Here is a 20,861-nt window from a genome sequence, read left to right on the forward strand (position 1 = left end):
AGGCTGCCTGATTTATCCGGGGCCTTGATGCCATAATGAAGTTCAAAGCAACAATGTGTAACTTTTTCACATTAAAATAATCGTTTCAAAGAACTGCAACTTTCAACAGGCAGAAAAGCATCTCTCACATCTCTCACAGATCGCCTCGACGGCTGCTTATAGCATGGAGGTTTAGCAGCAGATCTCGAGATCTCTCGCAAGAAGCGGGTACGTCTCTGTACTCTTTGACACAACGGCTGAGGCTAAGAGGAAGAGGACAGTGATGGATGAAGCTAAGAAGAGCAAAGGAGAGAGTGACTGAGCGAGAAGCAGAGTGTACATCCCTGCAGATATTACTAACCAGTATGGTTTGAAGGGACTGTCTACTGTCAGATTGTGTAGACACAATTCGGAAGCACCAGTTGTCTATGTGGGCGAGGCTTACAGTATTTTACTACGATGCAGTTGCACACAAAGACCTTCAGCAGATGCTAAAGCACAAAAACTCGTACATATGGTTGCTTTAATTTGAATTTCTTGAGTTTAAACTACAGTGGGGAAGGATTGTTTGGAGGATTGATGTATTGGGTTAAGAGGAGAATGAAAATAATTCTGCGGAGGAGAGGAGAGGGAGAGGAGAGGAGAGGAGAGGGAGAGGGAGAGGGAGAGGAGAGGAGAGGAGAGGAGAGGAGAGGGAGAGGGAGAGGAGAGGAGAGGAGAGGAGAGGAGAGGGAGAGGAGAGGGAGAGGGAGAGGGAGAGGAGAGGAGAGGGAGAGGAGAGGAAAGAGAGGGAGAGGAGAGGAGAGGGAGAGGAGAGGAAAGAGAGGGAGAGGAGAGGAGAGGAGAGGTCAAATTTTCCAGAGTTATTTGTTTGATGTCTAACAGTAAACCATCTTAAAAAAAAGTGAGTGACTTGAAGAACAAGGTTAACTGAACTTATAGACCCCTTCAGGTCAAAATCCAAATGTTCTACCTTGGGAACATGTTGATGTGGTGTGTCAGCATGATGATTGTTCTGAATGAGTGCACTATAGAGTCCGCTACAGAGAACTCCATAGGAAGGAGGGAACGAGGGTGTGATTTCAAACACAACCATTGATCATAATCTGGGCAGAGAACTCCATTTAAGTCCAGGGTCTTCTTTGGCTGCATCCAGTGTGTGTGTGTGTGTGTGTGTGTGTGTGTGTGTGTGTGTGTGTGTGTGTGTGTGTGTGTGTGTGTGTGTGTGTGTGTGTGTGTGTGTGTGTGTGTGTGTGTGTGTGTGTGTGTGTGTGTGTGTGTGTGTGTGTGTGTGTGTGTGTGTGTGTGTGTGTGTGTCACCACCACCACTCAGCATTATAGTCATTTTTTGGCAGCCGATTCTCATATAAATTCTGAGGTGGTTATTGTAACATTATAATTCTGTAGTTATTATTTGACATGTCTGTCAGAGCTGCAGAGGGGTCGGGTCGGTGTCTGACTAATGAATGAACAGCTTTGGAATCATAAAAGAAAACATATTTCCATAATGACAATGATTCACAGTTACGACCCCAGCTCATAGGGGAAAAGGGAAGTAACTTGAAGAACCCGTTGTTGTGGGTGAAGTAAAGTAAATGATTAACAAAGAATTCAAATAGTGCGTCAATAACAAAACTGAGGCAAAGTGAAAGGGCCGACGAGTGCTGTTTAATCAATAAGTGTGTGTGTGTGTGTGTGTGTGTGTGTGTGTGTGTGTGTGTGTGTGCATGTGTGCAAAAATGTGTGGAGCATGTGTAAGCTGCTACATCATGTGTTTATGTTTTTGTGTGTTTAACGGAAGGACCTTCACTCAATCCAGGTGTTGTTTATTATAACATAAAAGGTGCTGGTTAACATCACTGCAGTTCTGTCATTGGCAGCACATTACAGCCCGCTGTTATCATTCCCAGATGATGTCCAAGCCTCTGGTGTACCGATTTCCATCGGTGTGTGTGTAAGAGTGTGTGTGTGTGTGTGTGTGTGTGTGTGTGTGTGTGTGTGTGTGTGTGTGTTTGAGGGTGGGATGAGAAGTGCAGAGGAATATACAGTTGGTAGAGTCGGTCGTCTCTCAACTGGAAGGTCAGGGGTTCGATCCCCAGCTCCTGCAGCCACATGTCTGATGTGTCCTTGGCCAAGACACTTAACCCCAAGTTGATCCTGTTGCTTCGTCAGTGGTGTCTGAATGTGTATGAATGGGATGAGTTACTTCTGATGGACTCCTAACACAGCAGCCTCTAACCTCAGTGTGAATGGGTAGGTGTGACCTGCGGTGTGAAAATGCTTTGCAAAAGAAAGAAGAAGAAGAAAGTATCACACTACGACTGCACACTGTATTTGAAGTTGTTGTTTATTGACACAAACATTTAGAAATGCAAATACTTCCAAAGGTGTCACTTGATTTGTTCCTGCATTGCACACAATTGTGAACCCATTTGTGTGCGTCTACATATATATGCACAAGTCTATGTGTGTTTACATTATTCTTGTTTTTTTCTGCTAAAAACTATGGGGCTTGTGGAAGGTCATTACGGATTCTCAGAGCGCCAGGATGTTCATCTGCTATAGTAGTCATCAGTGCTGGGGTACACCATATAACCAGTGAAGATATTGTACTGCAGGTGGTCACAGAGCTTCCTCCCGGACATCAGCTCCATGTAGACCTGATCACCGTTCTGAAGATCAAGTATGGCAACCTGAAAAGAAAGCATGCAGGGTGAAAAGAGCTGTCAAGAAAATCCTGTCAAAGTCATAAGAAATTTGTGGCTCCATACATTTCCGACCTAACGTATATGTAGCAGCCCTCTGTGCAAAAAATTGTGGTTTTACAAAACATAGATTGTTTTGTGTGTTTACCTGATTGGCACTGTCTTCTCCATCCTCTCGATTATTCTCCCACACACCGACTATATCGACCCCATTCTTTTTCATCTGGATCTAAAGATGCAAGGAAATTAAAAGGTTAAGATACTTGCATTTGCTGGAGAGTTGATTGGGCAATCATAATGTGTCTTGAGTGTGGTTTTGGGTTTACTTGATGGTACAGGCGCTCCCCACTCCCCACAGCCGAGTAGACCGTGAAGGAAAAGAGATAAACGCCAGAACGAGGAGCGGTGAAGGCACCTGGAGACGACCATGCACAGTTAGTGGAAATGCAGTGAAGTCATCTTTAATTAAAAAATATGTGGTACAGCTAAAGTCCTTTAACTTTACTTCTTAAATGTTTGTTTTGTGTGTGTTTGTGTTTGATCCCTACCCAAGGAAGGGTTGTATCCGTTGCCATCGTTAAGAGCAACTAAGGAGTACGGGATTGGCACATCAGTGTTGAAGGGTCCAAAGCAGGGACCGAGCCTTGAGTCCATTGTGGCCTTGAAGGAAACCTTGTATCCCTCTGAGAGTGAGAGATGAATGTTTATGGTACAGTGAAGCAGTCTGAAGTCTACAACATCTAACCTCCATCACTGAAGGTTTTTCCGCAAGACCAACAGAGCAGCAGACTGCAGTTCAACCTAAGTCTGGTTCTGCTCAAAGGAAGTTTTCCCTGTCACTGTTACTCTGCTAAATGTGGCTTAGTGCTGTGGTCATGGTGGATTAATGAAGGGTCTCTGCTGATATAACAAAGAGTGTGGACCTGCTCTTTCTGTGAAGTGTCTTGAGATAACTTTTGTTAAGTGCTGGCGCTACACAAACAAAGATTGATGGGTGTGTTTACCTGTGAGCCCCATTACACTGTACTTCAGTGTGCTGATATCCTCCCACAAATATTTAACCCTGTCAAAGGTATAGTCCTCCAGAGCGTACAAATCATTGGCGCCACAGCAGCAGCTACGCTGGCGCTCGAAGGCACACTTGCAGTCCCACTTGTCACAGGTCAGAGGTGTGTCCAGTTTCACTGAAATGAGAGGGAGAAATGGTGACTGATCTGTTCTGTGACGAGGATGTTCAACAAGGAGGCCAAATATGTTTGACTTTGTCAGTTAATATCCAAATGTAGTTTTTGAAACTTGGTTCAGGAACATAGACCACGCCTCAAACACAACCCATTTCCATTTCATGCATATTTAAGCACGCCTTAATCATTCCTATTCTCTGACACTGATTTCACATCCCTCCTCCCCAAACCCCTCCGTGTTTCTTCACTTCTCTTTTTGTCTAAATAGAGGAACCACGTGGGTCCATACCGACAGCAACAAAGAGACGGCTCCTCCACCCTGAGTCTCAACCCCTCTGGTTTCCTCACGCCGTACATTGTCTGACACTGGCCCATCGCCCTACTTCCATTCACCTCCCGACCCTTAAATCCATCCATTCATCGCTCTACCTTAACAATCCCACATCTCTTGACCCTTACCTCCATCTCTTCGTCCATCAACGCTTACCTCCCAACCTTCATCCCTCTACCTTTACCTTCATCCCTTCTTTCAACAACTCCTACCCCATTCTACCGCCATCCCTCGACCCTTACCCTCATCCATTCATCCCACATCTCTTAACCCTTACCTCCATCTCTTCGTCCATCAACTCTTACCTTCATCCCTACATCCCTTCTTCCCTCGATCCTTACCCTAATCTCTTTATCCCTCAACTCTTACCCCATCCTAACTCCATACCCTCGACCCTTAGCTTCATCCCTTCCTCCCCTTCATCTATCTACACTCAATCTTCCAATCATCCAACTTCGCTCATCATTTCCATCTCCGCCATGCATATTACAATAAACTTTCTCTGTGTGGTCTTTGTTAGTGAACATATTCATTCATGTAAACATACTGGCTCTTTAGAAAACAATTTGGTTTGCAAAGCATTCACCAAAATCTACAACTTGTTAATATGTTAAGTTTGATATGTGTGTAAAAATGGATCACAGTAATGATCTTTGGCAGGTTGTGTTGCTCACATGCGGCCACTTTCATGATTTCATGGATGCTGGACTGGGCCTCCACATGGCCACAGAGAAACAGCGACCTCAGCAGGAACAAAGCTGGTAATACAAACATCTGAAAAAACAGAACGCAGGAATTAGTTATTCCACTTCCACTTGTTGTAACACCCAGCAGCATTTTTAATGGTTAATTCAGCCTGTAGCTCAATTAAATTACTTTACAATACTTTGGCAGTGGTTCTCAGATGAAATGTAAAGAAAGCTACAAGCAGCCTGTTGTGGCCCAATAGTTCATTTTTACATGAATCCAGCGTCTGATAAGGCAAATAGCCAACCTTTGTGATTGGGAGTCGAACCTATACGGTGACTTATCAAGGGGGTTGACAGACCACGCACCTTGCTACGCCCCCTTGGAGCATGTCTGCCATCCAGCCCCGGGGGGTTGCAACGGGGTAAGATCAGTTGTATAATTCGTCACAACTCAGCTCAATGTTAGTCCAACTCAACCCAATTTTTTCTGACTTCAAATGTGATGAATGGTGGAGTGTGACTGCAGTCGTTAACTGGATGATATAATGAAGACTGATTAAAGTATGTCAGTGTGTACAGAATTAGACTTGAGTTTAGATGTATCATCAAACAAAATTTACGAAGCCACAACTTCTCTCAACCAATCATCCTGCTGCAGTCAAATGTTAAAATCTGGCCTCGGGACCCACCACCAACTCCTTTAAGAGAAATTGCGACCCAAATTTTAGTTTTCTTTTTACCAATCAAATTAATTTAAGTAAAAACTTTACAGATTTGACCTCAAATGGTACAAAATATGTAACAGAACAAAGAGACAGATCAAAACAAACAGGTTAATAAAGCACTTTATAGATGTTTTGACACCGGGTTTTTTTCCAAGCATACATATGCGACCCACTGAAAACAGCTCTGCGACCCACTTTTGGGTCCCAACCCACCAGTTGAGTATCACTGGTCTAGACTCCATCAGGGGGGTATCAACACCACCACCACCAGCGTGGTCTAGACTCAATATATTCTATATTTATTTCTATATTTCCTACTGCTTTATTGTGTTAAACAGCAACTGTAACAACCAAATTTCCCTCTGGGATTAATCAAATATTTCTGATTCTGATAATCTAACATTAATGATTTTTTAAAAATTCAATAGTCTCAACACTCCACCGATTTATGTCTCACAAAACTATAGTGGATCAATTTAAACCAATTAATGAGCAGAAATAAACGCAAGAGAAGAGACATGGCCAATAAAATTAGAAGTAGTCTATCTTAAGGTGCCTTAACGACAACGTTAGTGCATTTAAGACCAATTTTGGTTCCATTGGTTCCATTTTTTAAACAATGAAATTGGTGATTGATGAAATAAGTAAATAAAAACTTACTATTTTACGTTCCTCCCTCTTCTTGTTCTGAAGGAAGACACCAAGTTCTTCAGCGTTTGTGAAACTGAGAGTAGGAGTAATACACAGCGGAATGTTTGAGCGTCTTAGCAGTACAGGTGATCTTCCCCATGACGAGGTAAATCTCAGAAGCTCCGCCTCCTTTTGTGCACTCAAACACAGACACACACTGCAAACCTGCATGAACACACGTTTCACAGGACAACACTGTCACTCCAAAAGAGCTTTGCACATCAGTGACAAAGGGCTTCACATCGTTTTTCTTTGGTGTAAAAGAACAAGAATCCATCACGCTGGAACTCCCAGCGCCCATTGTTGGGACCATAATGCTCCTTATTGGGACAGTGGTGTCTGGTTGCCACTCTTTCAGAGGACACCAGCTACTGAAATACTGATATGGAGATCATTGGTGTCAGGTCCCTGAGGATGTAATGGTCAACAAACAAGACAACAAAAAGAGCTAATAGGAAATGTTATCAGTCCATCGATTCAGGCCTACATCGGGGAACAATGTACAACACCGCCTGGTTCTCATGCTGCGATAGAAGGAAGAGAGAAGTGATACTGTGTGTTCCCATAACTACTTTCCCCTTGGATGTTGTTGGAAGCCGTATTGATTCTGGTTTGTTATGGGTCAAGATATCTGCTATATCTCAGATTTATCTAAATGAAATGGCCTTGTGCAGTGGGTGAATATTATTCAATGAAGCCACAAAGCCGCCTACGTGTTGCCATATTTCATTGTGTTTTTCAATCACAGGCTCAAAGAAAATCCATTTAAAAGGACGCGTTAGACGTTTGTCCACAGCAGACAAACAAAGAGACGAGCAATTCAATTCTTTATCCTGATTTGGAGATTTTGTTTTGTGTCTTCAAGGTCGTTTTACCTTAATTTGTTTGCTGACTTAAATGTTAACATTGTAAAAACTGCTTTCTACAAAGACTTTATAGTTTTAAAGGATGAGTAACCATGACTGTGTTACCATCATTTGGTAACAGAGGGTCTTACGCTCATCAATAGAAACTGAGGGGGAAAGTAAAGGCTGCTGTGCACAACTGTAAAGGTCTAACCACCTGCATGGACAGTGTGGGTCCCCAGTCTCTAGCACACTATTTTGGGGTTCACTGGCCAAAAAACCCTTTCTCTATAGTCCCATTCCCACCAAGCAGTTCGATTTGGTTCAGAACAGTTTGGTACAGTTCAGTTCGGTAAACCCTGAACTTACTTGCATTTCCACAGCCAACCGTACCCTTATTTGATAAGCGGAGTGTAAGCATGATGGAGATAGCCGCATCAGCTATGTAATAGTGTGACATCATAGCAGCCCAACATAGTGTAGCCCGCTATTAATTAAGTTCAACAAAGAAGAAGAATAGGGACACAGTAAACAAAAGGGACCCTTTAGGGTCGGATCGGTACCCTTGGCACCCCAACAGATGGGTACCAACAAAGTAGGACGGTACGATCCCTTCTTTTGGTACCATTCCCAACTTTTGACAGTGGAAATGCCAATAAATGGGTACTGTACCAAACCGAACTGATTGTTTGTAACCTGAATTTTCACAGCCATTTGTTACTGTCCTCGTTGTTCCACTATAAGTCCTATTAGATAACAGGGTGTTTCCTGTGTTCACAGCTATCCTTAAAGACTTGTTGGCCTCTGGGGCAGTGCATTGTCTGTGGGTTTTTCTTTGACCACCTGTGTGTTTAGAGTCCCACGTCAGCTGGCCTGGTTCTTCAGAATTGTCTTATCTGCTAGAAGGAGGGCAGGGTGTATCTGGTGTTTTCATATCTGCTTTCAAACATCTCTTCAAAAACAGACCAGTCCTGGAGAAGATTCACCTGCACAGTAGTGTGATGGGATGGACTGTGCCCTGACCTCAGATGTGATTTCAATCCCGAGCTTTGAGTTACAGCATAATGGTGTGAAATATAGTCTCAGTTGTTTTTCTGAGATTGTTTGATGCAGAGGTCGAAAAGATTCTCATTGATGCTTGGTCTGTTTTTCAGCTGACCTACAAAAACAAGTTAATAAACGAACCATCCTCAAGCTAAAAAAAAAAACAACAACATTTAGTGCCACATTCTGAGTCTTTTGTGATCATTTCTGTCATAAAGTCATATTTTTGTTAATGAACTGGCATCCCTGTGATTCTTTGGTTGTTTTATCGTAATGTATGTGTGCATGTCTTTGTCCGTTGAGAAAAAAAAGAGACTGTTTAGGCAAAAATGAACGAACATTTTTATAAAGAGTCCTTGGAAAATTCAGGAGGCCGTCTAGCTGCACAGCATCAGGGACCATTTTGCTGAAAGAAAAATCTCTGGAGCAAAACCTCAGAGGTTGATGATGGATAACCGCAGAATATTGTAAAGAATGTTTGAATATGTATCTCTTAAGAGGCTCAGCAGTTATTATGTGATCTCCTCATGACTCGTTACTCAGGTACTCTATGAAAGCTCTTTAGGACTGTAAGCTATAACATGCACGGTTTTTAATACATACGCCCATAATGTATTTACATTTTCAGTTATTTTCACATTTTGAGATGAAGATGATGATTTGGTAGAGCAGTCAGGTCATTTTGGGGGGTCATCGCCCCACCTTGCTCATGCCTAGAGTCCGACTCGTTGTGAATGCTTATACTTGCAATTCCAATAAATTGACGGCATGCATTGGCAACCCTGTGACAAAATGGGTCTATATGCTAACAGTCAGGGGCGGTCTCCAGGATTTATGGGCCCCGTGAAAATAAATCAAATTTGGCCCACTGACGCTATCTGCAAAAATCAGAGACTGTTCTTCTTGAGAAACCTGAGGAGTTTTAATGTTGACAAATCTCTTCTAGAAAGATTGTATTCCTCTTGTATGGAGTCCATTTTAACTTTTGTGATGATCTGTTGGTTTGGTAACCTCAGCATCATTAACAAAAACAGGCTTGTAAATACAGTCAGCGTTGACTTGAGTGATCTTGGTCGTGTTTTACAATTTAGAGCCAATCAGAAGGCATAGGGAATCCTGAAATACCCTCAGCACCCTCTGCATGCAGAGTTTATACTTCTGCCAACAGGGAGGAGGTTCACCTATGTTATGGAGGTCCAAATCAAACAAATATCTGAGGTTGTTTGACCCATCATCATTTAGGTTTCTAAATAAGCTGAAGGCTTTGTTGACAGTACACTTTCACTTTGGACTGTTGGTCTTTGTGTCTCTTATCTCAGTCACGACTTATCACGATGATATCAATGGGAGTTATGTTTTATATGTATTCATGTCTTTGTACTGTATTTTATGATGTGTATAGCCTCTATGGACCTCGGTTGCAAACCAAATTGCCCCTCTGGGAAAGTGTAAATGTTCTTATCCAATCCCTCCACCACAGCCTCAGTCCACCCTGAGATATTACTGTAACCACGCCTCCATCATTCTAATGACCCATTAAAAGCATCCAAATAAGGTCGTCAAAAATGCCTTTGTTAATACTTTTTAATAACACATTTAAAACGATGCATCTCTTTATTTTATTGATCAATACTATCAAAGAGGGCTGATATCTGCACACCTTTATCTGTGATAAAGGTGTGCAAAAGAAGAATGAATGCATCAAAAGTTCCAGGATTGCAGGATTGCAATTGCACAAGTCAGTTGGTCATTCCCCTGATGTTAATTAATAACTGTTCTTACAAAGAGTCAACAAGTGTAATTAAAGTGCTTTATTAAAATGTGATATATTATTGAATTACAGTTCAGAAATCATTCTGCAAAAGGAAATTTCAATCCAAACTTTAATTTACTGTGTCAAAAATTGAGAGCAAATTAAGGCTTCGATTTGAATTCTTAAAGGAGGTCAACAATCTCTTCAATGTAGACATCACCATGTCCTCAACTGAAACTTTAATCCAACCCTGTTTTATTTTCTTTTAATTGTACAGGCTATGTTTATTGATCTCAAATGCTGCATTACATCATTGCATCAAGAATAACAAGAGCTGTAACAGAACAAAGATACTTTGACATTTGCAAGCTTTTAAAATGCATCTGTCCCAAAAAAGTCAAGGAACAACTAAAGGATTTCATCTAGCTTTCTTTAATATCGTTACCAGACTGATCATTAAAAACATAAATTAGTACATCTCCCTGTCGCAGTCAGGCACATAAAGCAGGAACGCGCTGAAAGTGTTGTAATGGTACCCGTCATCGCACAGGAAACATCCAGGGGAAAGGGACAAAGTCACCTGGTCTGAGCGATTAAGGTGGAGGACTAAGACATTAGAGGAACTATCCTCTTGGTCGTGTTTGTTTATGTCAGTTGACCCAACGATGATCTCGCCGTTAACCAGCAGTTTTGCACAGGCAGCCAGCTTGCTATTAGGAGAACCAGCATCGCTGTAGACGGTGAAGGCGAGGCTGTAGACACCAGAGTGAGGCACGATGAAGGTACCGTTGTTTGGATTGTAGCCATTACCCAAGTTAAGGAAGACCTTTTTGAAGATGACAGGCTGTTCGTTAGCAAATGGACCGTAACACTTAAACGGACCATCCTCGAATAGAGCCACGGAGAAGGCAGTGCGGTTAGCTGGAGAGGCAAAGGAAGAACAGATTACAAGGGTAAAAAGTAGAAATGTGGGGCGACGGTTAAGCCCGGTCTGTAGAGCAGGCGGCCCAAATACAGAGGCTATAGTCTGTAACACATCAGTCACATATCAGTCACAGGCTTGTGTTAACACCTCACCATAAGGCGGCCCTATATGGGACTAACAGCTACGCATAAATCGACCCAATGAGGTGACAAACAACTAAATCATTAGACAGCAACCGCCCTGAGAGGCACAGCAGTACACACTCCAAAATCCTCTCCCCTCCTGAACTCAGCACTGAGGCCGCAGGTCCGGTCATGACCATTTCCAAAAAATAAAAGCCGAAAAGAGTAAGAAATGTTTAATTTATGATCTGCATTAGTTCATACTTTGTGCGACTCGTTCATGTGTCACTCACCTTTCGTGTCGGTGAAAGTTTGCTTTGTTTGTTCGTATTCCTCCTCCAACTCAGTCAGGCGCGTGTTAAAGTACGTCCCCATCCTTTCGATCTCTCGGAGGGTCTTACAGCAGCCACAAGAACCCTGGTCCTCCAAACACTCTGAACAGAAATACATATTCAAACTTTTTCAGATAAGAATACACGCAGACACTCTGATGATGTAAGCAGGATTGCTCACCATTGCGTTGTTCTTTGGTCTCTGGGTGCCAGGAGTATCTCACACCAAGAGCTGAGTGAAGTAGGCACAGCAATATAAGAGCTGGAAGGTAAAAAAAAAAAAGTATTAGTCTCCTGTTTCTGTATTGTTGAATATCCTAACGATTCCTAAAAGTGCAGAAAGCCTCACCTCTCATGTTGACCGTGATGGTTTCAGGAGGTTTGAAAGTGATGGACTGACCAGTAGCGGAAGTGGCTTGGATATATATTTTTTCCAAAACCACCCCCTTTGTTACCTCTTTTATTCCTTATCCTGTCTCATCGCTCCTCCTTGTTTTTCTATTTTTTTAATCCGCCCAAAATTTGCTTTACAACAACACCGTATGAAGGATGTTTTTTTTTTTTTTTTATCATCGTCGCCAGGTGTTCTCACTTTCTAACATCACACACAAAGAGACTCACACCTCCTGGAGCTATTGTTTATAAAGGTGTGTCTCCTCAGCAGACAAACAGGCAGGGAGATGAGCACGATAGACCAGATGATTTTATTATCCTATTTTGGTTCCCAGCTTGGGGTCCAGGCCTCTCTTAGGGGGCGCCTGATATCTCAAAGGGGACGTGAGGCGTTGTCTGTTCTAAGGTTGTAAAAATGAGATTTGCAAATATTCACTGAAATCATCAAAATACACTCACTGGATAATTAAAGAGATCTTTTGGTAAGAACTGTTGTGTGTAGGCTGATTCAGTTGGGAGGTGAAAAGAAAAAATGTCACATTTATTCCAGAAAAGAAACATTTATCAACAAAGAATCTCGTGATAACTATAAAAATTGATGATCATTTTTTTCTAGAATAAAGAGAGAGATGAGCTTCGTTGTCTCAGACATTCCTTTTGTTATACTGGCTCAGTGACACGACCTGTTCATGATTATATTCTTCACGGCTTTTGAAACAGATATGGTGTGTCAAGAATTTTATATTGAAAAGAAAAAAAAACCTGCACATGTCTCTTGCTTGGCATCACAAATTTAATCAGTGTTTCGGCCCCTCTGAACATTCGTCAAGTGTGGTCAGGTTCAGAGAGACCGAAACGCTGTGACATTTTTGAATATATTTGTGATTCTGAGCAAGAGAAGTGTGCAGGATTTTTTTTCTTTTCACTGAATAATTTGTTGTCCTGGGTCATTTTTGGCGCCCCAAAAATCCTAAACTCAAAACACAAATAATGCAAGAAAAAACTATCAACCAGCTGTTAATCTGAGGTCCTCATTTCTACGTAATCATTACTGGAGATACCTTTTGATTTAAACTTTGTATTCTTTTCGATATTTTCCATTTTAAAAAAACAAGAAAAGGGGGGTAGTTATACAAATATCACATAGGTGCAGGGCAGCTCAAAAACAGAAGACTGAGGAAGAAGATACACCCACACATAGTCATAACGTTTCAACCAGAGGTCTTCTACGTTCAGTAGTTATCACCTGAAGAAGACCTCTGGTACAAACACTGTGATTGCGATGGAATAAAAACTTTTTGTGGCATTTGAGCGAGTGTGCATGCATTTAATCTTCGACGTCATAAGCTGACACCTGACTGCATCTTTAATATAACTCAAAGTATTACTACAACATTAATCTCACTTGAATACATACTAAAGTTAATGTTCACTTAAAAGTAAAACTTGTGAAATGTTACTCTAATCCAAACGAGGAGTCGATCCAATAATCTGTAAATCCACATTTCACACAGATAGTCCCTCGATAACTTCTGTTTCTCATTGGGAAATGAACTCTAAAGTTTTACATCATGAAATATTTAAAACAGACCTAACACAAGGGGTGTGTCCTAAGGGGTGTCCCGAGATTTAAAGCGGGTTTAAATCTGATTGGCGCCCCAAAAATCCTAAACTGTGATTGGCTATTTGCCCTGTCAGAGGTGGACTTATGTTCACACTTACTGTTTTTTTTTGTTGTAAAAGGCTGCTAGTAGTTTTCTTTAATGTAGCATATTTTCTATTGTTTGTAAAACAAGTAAATGAAAATGTTACAGGACCAAAACATCGCCAACTAATGTTTTCTTGCCAAATTAAAAGTGTGCTGGAGGTTTTTTTTTAGCATAGCATATTTTCTATTGTTTGTACTTTAACCTTTAAATAAATACTTTGCACATCTATTTCAAGACAGTGAGACCTACATATGACTTAAAATCTTGCAATAAAGTAATTGTAAATATTACAAAACATTGCCAAGTCATGTATTCTTGCCAATTTAAAAGTGTGCAGGATTTTGCATTCAACGTTTTAAGTAGTTTAAATTGCGGCTTTGAACACACATCTTTTTGTGTTTTATAGTCGATTTGACTGAAGTTATTTAAGGTAAATATCTTATATTCATTTGTGTGTGTGTGTGTGTGTGTGTGTGTGTGTGTGTGTGTGTGTGTGTGTGTGTGTGTATGTGCACATCACACTTCAGGCCCCCCCTGCATGAGTCAGTGCCCCAGTTGGCCCACCCCAGTCAAAAAAAAGTCTGGACACGCCCCTGATTACCACCCCCTTTATTCTTCCATCCATAGCATGAGTAATGATTAATACCGTTTCCATGGAAACAAGATTAATGATAGTTTTTAAAGCTCTTTGAGGATTGATCCCCTGATTCATTAATAATCCAACATAAGCAACAATCTCTTGTTTTGATTCAGGTTTGAAGAATGAAAAAAAAGGAGCACACAAGTAATTTTTTTTTTTTAAAGTGCAGTTTATTATTTCTGTAAGTTTTGTTACAGCGTTTTGTTTCTTATTCATATTTCTAATACAGATATAATCTCATTGTTCACCGGTTCAAGATGATCAGTTTATAGAACAAAGACTCTTCACAGCACGACGCAACAAAGACGTTATCGAGTTTATAAGCGGGTCATCTAAGAAAGGTAATACACACACAATACGGTTTACTTCGTTATTGTTTTTGATGCGTAACCAGACAAAGATCCATTGGAGATCAGACACTACAAGTCATAAATGTGACAACACACGTGTTTCATCTAACAGACTAGGCCGTAGCATACAGCAGAAAACCAGTGAACGTGTTATAGTAGTTGTTATGGTCACAGAGGACACAATCTTTGGGCAAGATGACGGCCACCTCGTCCCCGGCCGTCAGATTTATGGCCAAAACAACTGTGGCACTGTCTTCAAGGTCCTGGCCATTACTCTCCAGGAGGGAAGACACCACTTTGCCGTTGACCTCCAGGTTGGCGCAGGCCAACATGGTCTCCCCAGAAACACGAGCCCCGTAGATGGTGACCGAGAGGCTGTAGACCCCGGAGCAGGTAACGGTGAAGATACCAGTGCTCAAGCTGTAGCTGCCTCCCAGGATGAAGAAGGCGTGCTGGTAGATGATGATCCTGCTGTCATCGAAGGGGCCGAAGCAGCCTTGGTCAAGGCTCAGAGCGACTGAGAAGGCGCTGCGGCTGACTGGAAATGTAGACAGAAGAAGAGAAAAGTCAAGCTGGAGGTATGAGAAGTCGGTTTTTACTCTTTGATGGCGTCCTGCTGTCCCTCGGTCTACTCACAGATTCATCGCTCACCTGTATCGTTGAGGGTCCTCTTTGCGATTGTAAGCTCCGTGTTCATCGCTTCAAAGGTGTAGTTGAAGAACTCCTCCATCCTCCACATCTGCTGCTGCATCAGGCAACAGCCACACGTCAACATGTTCGACTCGCACTCTGTGTGAGCACAAACACACACACACACACATTAATACATCAGGTCGTTAACACGGGGCACATGCAGATACACTGACACATGAAGAAAAGACCTGAACAATCTATCTCTCACTGTGGTTTTGGTTGGAGTCAACTGGCCAGAGCATTTCGTGATCAGGTCCGGTCCAGGAATATTTTTTACCATCAAGTTTGCCAAAAGCAGCGTGGAGGAGACACAGCAGCACTACAGCTGGTGAACGAAGAAAAGTATTGATTATTAGAGGCATTGAGCCGAGTGTGACAACATCTGTTCCTGCCAGTTTGTAATTTTCAGACAAATGTAAGCTGCTGGTAGCCTAGTGGTTAGTGCGTGCGCCCCATGTAAGGAGACTGGAGTCCTCTAAGTGGGCAACCAGGGTTCGAATCCGACCTGAGGCTCCCTTGCCGCATGAAATTCCCCACTCTCTGTCTCTCCTCGATTTCCTACTCTATCCACTGTCCTGTCTCTCAGTTGAAGACCGTTAGATAGATTGATTTATTTGACAAAATGTAACACATACTGTACATGGCAGGCTGATCATGTCAGACTCTTTCTAAGAAAAAAAAATTGTCGAGTATTAAAATACACGAAGAAGCCTGAGGGTTTATTTCCATTGTGGTCCTCTATCACAGTACAAGATGGCAGATCGAATAAGGTGTCAGGCAAGAGTGACATCAGACTAACACAAAAAAATAATGAAACAAAAAAACCAATGTATAGATTTACAAATTATTTAACAGCCATTTCTTGAGATTGGACCGTTCATGAATAAAGTTACACTATCAAACTTCAGTATACTAAAGGTTATTCTGCATTTTGTTTTAATATATTAAAAACGTTTCCTTTTGACCACAGTGTTTTTTATTTAAGTTTTTGCACAATAAGATACAGCTTTTTTTACATTCACATGTTGAACTTCTAGACGAGAAGTTGATGCTTTTACCACCAGAACAAGTCGAGTCAAGTTCTCTTGATTGTCATTTCAACCATTTACAAAGTACACAGTGAGACGGCATGTTGTTCCTCTAAGGTCCGTGATGCTACATGAGATGATAAAGATTTAAAAATGTCAGAATTAAGAAGTAAGCGGTAGGAATATGAGATTACATGCAATGAAAAGAAGGTGGCTATGAAATCCAGTACTCGGGTCTGGAGATCACTTTTTGAGGGTCTCGATCTCGTCTCAGAATCGAAAAAGAAGTTTTACTCTGTCATGTCTCGGTCTCAAACTGGGCAGACTCCAGATTTTAAATCAAAACTGGTCAAGACCACCACTGATGGGCTATTTTACACGTCATTACTGTGATCAGAAAGATAAAGCGACTGATTTTGAAAAGATCTTCTCGGTTTGCAAGTCTTTCCTCTTCTCTAAACATTTGAATTGTTCTGCATGGCTCAGTGCAATGACAGAACATCCCTCTTATTTACGTATATTTTATGCAGATAACTACCACGGGTTTGTTATATTGATGTACATTTGGCTGAGTCCCCATTAACCACCACTTATGTTACAATAGTTTAACGCATGTATTTACAGACTCAGTGTGAGAAAGCACAAGATACTTTCCAATCTTCATCCGATATTTCAGAATGCACATTTTCTTTCCTCGCATTCATCATATATTCTGAATTTTTAGGCGAGTCAGAAGACAGCATGTTGTACAATCTTGACTTAAGACCTTTTCTAAGTACGACCTTTTACATAATTTCTTCTAAAGATGAATTTGCATGTCCTCTAAATGCATTTTTGTGATGTACAGAACTTCTACTTTTTCACAATTTGGATATGAACCACCCTTAGTCACGACTACTCTCACCATAATGTTTAAACTTTGCAGTCATAGAGTCAAAGCAGCCTGTAAAGCTCCAAAACATTCATATTCACTCTCACCTCTCATGTTGATGCTGGGAAACTGTGACGGATCAGAAAGGATTGAAGGTGTGCAGAGCGAACATGAGACACAATTTGTGCATTTATATTTTTCATGGAGCCCCTCCCTCGTTACCTCTCCATTTTTTAATCCTCTTCTTTACACATTGCTCCTCCTTGTCTTGTTTTTTTTTTTCTTTTTTAATCTCCGCCCTTTAATCTCTAAATTCTGGCAATTTATTTCTACGTCGCTAGGAGCTCTCATTTTATAAATATCACACACACACACACACACACACACACACACACACACACACACACACACACACACACACACACACCCACAGACACACCCTCCACAGCTTTGTTTAGGAAGCCATCCTGGTGTCACTTATCTCTTGAGGTGAGGTGTTCTGTATCTGGAGCTCAGGTTTAACTTCTGCAGCCAATAATAACAGACTAATTTTACTGTCAGTAAGGAAAATTAGAAGCCCAAAGTAGGCGGTTATTTGTCCGTCTTTCCTTGAACTGAAAAGAGATGAGGCGCTGACTAAAGTACTTTTTTTTGTTTGGATGCAACTACCAGATCTGGGGCTGACTGTGTAGACGAAAAATGTATTTGTGCAAAGGAATAATCCAAGAAGACAGCGTCTACAGCTATGTAGACTTTTATTTATTTTTTAGGTAGCCTATGTCACAGATTTCAATCACAGTTTTCATTACAGTCGAACCAATGAGTGCCAGATTCATTCAAACACAAGTACTTAAACGATATGACAGGAATGAGTGGTGAGGAAAGCTCGAACAGAGACATCTTAACAACACAACAATTAACTTGCATTTTTACTTTCCCTACATTACCAAAACATCAGGCAAAGTGTAGATGAGAGCGTAAGTGTTTGGATATGGGTCATATCCATTATAAAAATACTAAAGAAATTGTCACAGCTGAAAGATTTCATGCATCACTCAACTCTAGTCAGGCGGGTAAGGGTTGTCGAAGCATCTGAGCGGCGACTCTTCCCTAACTTAGTCAGTAGCATAAAGCAGGAAACCAGTGAAAGTGTTATAATGGCTGCTGTCATCGCAGAGGAAACATCCAATGGGCAGGTTGACAGCCACCTTGTCCCCAGCCTTCAGGTGGATGGCCATGACGATGGTGGCACTGTCCTCTTGGTCTTGCATATTTTTCTCTCTCGACCCTGCCACCACCAGTCCGTTAACCAGTAGCCCCGCGCAGGCTGCCAAGGTGTTACCAGGAGAACCAGAGTCGCTGTAGACGGTGACGGCGAGGCTGTAGACCCCAGAGCGGGGAACGCTGAAGACACCTGTGTCCACATTGTAGCCTTCTCCCAGGTTGATGAAGACATGTTTGTAACGGATGAGCTTGTCGTCGCGGTGGGGGCCGAAGCATTCCAGTTTGCTCTGACTGGTTAGGGCGACAGAGAAGGCACTGCGGCTGGCTGCAGAGACAGAGGAGAGAGGGAACACGTGAGGATGCATTTGGAAAAGCAAACAGCTGAGTCAAACTTGGTCAACACTCAAAACCAGCGACTGTGATGACTTTGACAAGAACGATGCAAAGGTTTGAAATAAACAGCAAATTAGCTGCTGGGAGACTTCATTCAAAACCGCTTTTAATTGCAACCCAATACTAAGAGAGTTTTCAGAAACTTTAATGAAAGTATTCTGGTTTTTAATTGTCTTTTGACGCTTACCATGATGTGTATAAACCCTAAATTACATCTTCAAAGAGTGATTGAGGAGGTTACTGTAGCTCGTGCATTTTTGTCTCACCTCTGACATTATTGAGGACCGTCTTTGTCTTTGTCAGTTCCCTCTCCAGCTCATTGAGGCTCATGTTGAAGAATTCCTTCATCCTGTGGATTTGCTGCTGCATCAGACAGCAGCCACACGAGGCCTGGTCCACAAGACACACTGAACACACACACACACACACACACACACACACACACACACACACACACACACACACACACACACACACACACACACACACACACACACACACACACACACACACACACACACACACACAGAAGAAAACAGAAAGTCAGTTTATTTGATTGATACATCTGATTAAAGTGCAACTGATGCAATGTGTATATAGGACTTCTAGCCATGGCTAATTTGCGGTCATTGTCCCTGGTTAGGCTTTTAGGAAGTAACACACATGATACAACAACTCTGTAAAATCGACATAACAACAGACAACTGCAGCAGACATGGATAGGCAGCGACATTGATTAGATACATTCAGACCATTAACTAGTTGGTTGGCAGTCTCTCACAATTTTCTGTGTTGGGATCAACAGCTCCATTGCCAGTGTCTCCAGGCCCACCCCAGGTATAATGTTTGGCCTGGATAAAGGCCGCCTCCAGCAAGCACAGCAATACAAAACCTGGGAGCAGAAGAGCAAATGCATATAGTACTAAAACCCAAAAAGTTTGCCAACATTGCACTCGTGTGAGAACAGAAAATATGACGGTCCGAAAAGTCTCACTTTTAGTGATATATAATGAACGTGTAGTCTCACCTCTCATAGTCAGACTGGAAACTGATGCTGGTTTCAGAAGAGCAGGAGGCGTGATGGACCAATGCAGGGTCACACCTGTATATATATATGTCTTCCATCAGTTCTAGTCTTCTAGCTTTCAAACAGCTCCTCCCACTTTACCCTACAGGCCACCTTTCTTTTCTTACCACCTGTACACATATATACATTTTCTTTACCTTTGATGGCTTTACACACACACACATGCACGCACATACACCTCCAGGGCTTTGAGTTTTAGATGTAGGTCAGGTATCAACTATCTTCTAAGGCAACCTGCTTCTGAGTTCCCATTAGCACATAAAGACTATTTCCTGTGTTCACATGTGTAATATACGTGTCATTATGTATCACACAAAGTCAGATTGCAGCGCTGAAAAAGCAAATATTAAAGCTTCTGCGTGGCGCCCCCTGTGGACAAAGCGGTACATATTACCTATTAGCTTTTCTTGTCTTGTGCATGTGGCAATAACATTATATAAAGAAAAATCCCATCCTGCTTCCTTTAAACAGTTCAACGTATCACTTAGTGAGTGCGTTTACATATCCTGGTTTTGATCTGTTTTTTAAGTATCCCGATTTTGTGTTTGTGGATGTAAACATCATATCCTGATTTTTGAGGAACCAGATTTCACTACCTAATGAACTCCAAAAGAAATCAGGATACTGTAAATGCTTTACCCCGGTTTCTTTACCACCCGCACATGGCACGGCGTCAGCCAAGTCCACCAGCAAAACAAACATGGCGGCAGCAATGAGAGCGTCTTATTCTGGAATGATGAAGAAATGTTGGCATTTAATAGTGCTAATCCCGTAATAAACCACAGTGGTCTCGTTTTTCTCAGATTTCTAAATTGCTGCAGTTTGTGTTGTAGACGCCTGAACAAATAAGACGCAGTAATCAGAAAACAGGATACTTGTATTTATTTATAATGTATACAGGGATATGAACAACCAGGTTTCTGTGTGCAGGTAAACACCACATCCTGAATGTGATGAAAACCAGGAGGAGGCTCTTAACGGGATACTCAAGTCCATGTAAACACACTAAATGTGAAATTTTCCGCTGGACTAAAATGCTGTTTCTTCAGCTTGTTGTAAATCATCTTGTCTGACACCTATCCCGTCGCAGCAGTAACAGAAATAGTCATAAATAATTTATAAACAATTTACAAACAAACAGTGTTTGTC

The 20,861-nt window shown here is 41.7% G+C and overlaps 4 protein-coding genes across 4 annotated transcripts; all 4 read right to left on the reverse strand.

Annotated features, from left to right (window-relative positions):
- Positions 1-2,308: 2,308 nt before the first annotated feature.
- cbln18 (cerebellin 18) lies at positions 2,309-6,455 on the reverse strand. The gene is made up of 7 exons (XM_061045675.1): positions 6,274-6,455; positions 4,874-4,973; positions 3,689-3,868; positions 3,233-3,367; positions 3,011-3,099; positions 2,833-2,913; positions 2,309-2,672 (listed from the first exon to the last, which is right to left on the reverse strand). Exons 2-7 carry the CDS (start codon positions 4,971-4,973, stop codon positions 2,532-2,534), a joined length of 726 nt encoding a protein of 241 aa, XP_060901658.1. The 5' UTR covers positions 6,274-6,455; the 3' UTR covers positions 2,309-2,531.
- Positions 6,456-9,843: 3,388 nt separating this feature from the next.
- On the reverse strand, positions 9,844-11,740 carry LOC132979835 (complement C1q-like protein 2). Its single transcript, XM_061045678.1, has 4 exons — positions 11,674-11,740; positions 11,506-11,586; positions 11,286-11,426; positions 9,844-10,866 (listed from the first exon to the last, which is right to left on the reverse strand). Exons 1-4 carry the CDS (start codon positions 11,678-11,680, stop codon positions 10,415-10,417), a joined length of 681 nt encoding a protein of 226 aa, XP_060901661.1. The 5' UTR covers positions 11,681-11,740; the 3' UTR covers positions 9,844-10,414.
- Positions 11,741-14,235: 2,495 nt separating this feature from the next.
- On the reverse strand, positions 14,236-17,162 carry LOC132979834 (complement C1q-like protein 2). The gene is made up of 4 exons (XM_061045677.1): positions 17,116-17,162; positions 15,318-15,434; positions 15,068-15,205; positions 14,236-14,954 (listed from the first exon to the last, which is right to left on the reverse strand). The coding sequence occupies exons 1-4, from the start codon at positions 17,120-17,122 to the stop codon at positions 14,530-14,532; spliced, it is 687 nt and encodes a 228-aa protein (XP_060901660.1). The 5' UTR covers positions 17,123-17,162; the 3' UTR covers positions 14,236-14,529.
- Positions 17,163-17,746: 584 nt separating this feature from the next.
- LOC132979833 (complement C1q-like protein 4) lies at positions 17,747-19,801 on the reverse strand. The gene is made up of 4 exons (XM_061045676.1): positions 19,653-19,801; positions 19,407-19,517; positions 18,892-19,032; positions 17,747-18,557 (listed from the first exon to the last, which is right to left on the reverse strand). The coding sequence occupies exons 1-4, from the start codon at positions 19,657-19,659 to the stop codon at positions 18,124-18,126; spliced, it is 693 nt and encodes a 230-aa protein (XP_060901659.1). The 5' UTR covers positions 19,660-19,801; the 3' UTR covers positions 17,747-18,123.
- Positions 19,802-20,861: the final 1,060 nt, after the last annotated feature.

This window comes from Labrus mixtus, chromosome 9, assembly GCF_963584025.1.
Source record: "Labrus mixtus chromosome 9, fLabMix1.1, whole genome shotgun sequence".
Classification (NCBI taxonomy): domain Eukaryota; kingdom Metazoa; phylum Chordata; class Actinopteri; order Labriformes; family Labridae; genus Labrus; species Labrus mixtus.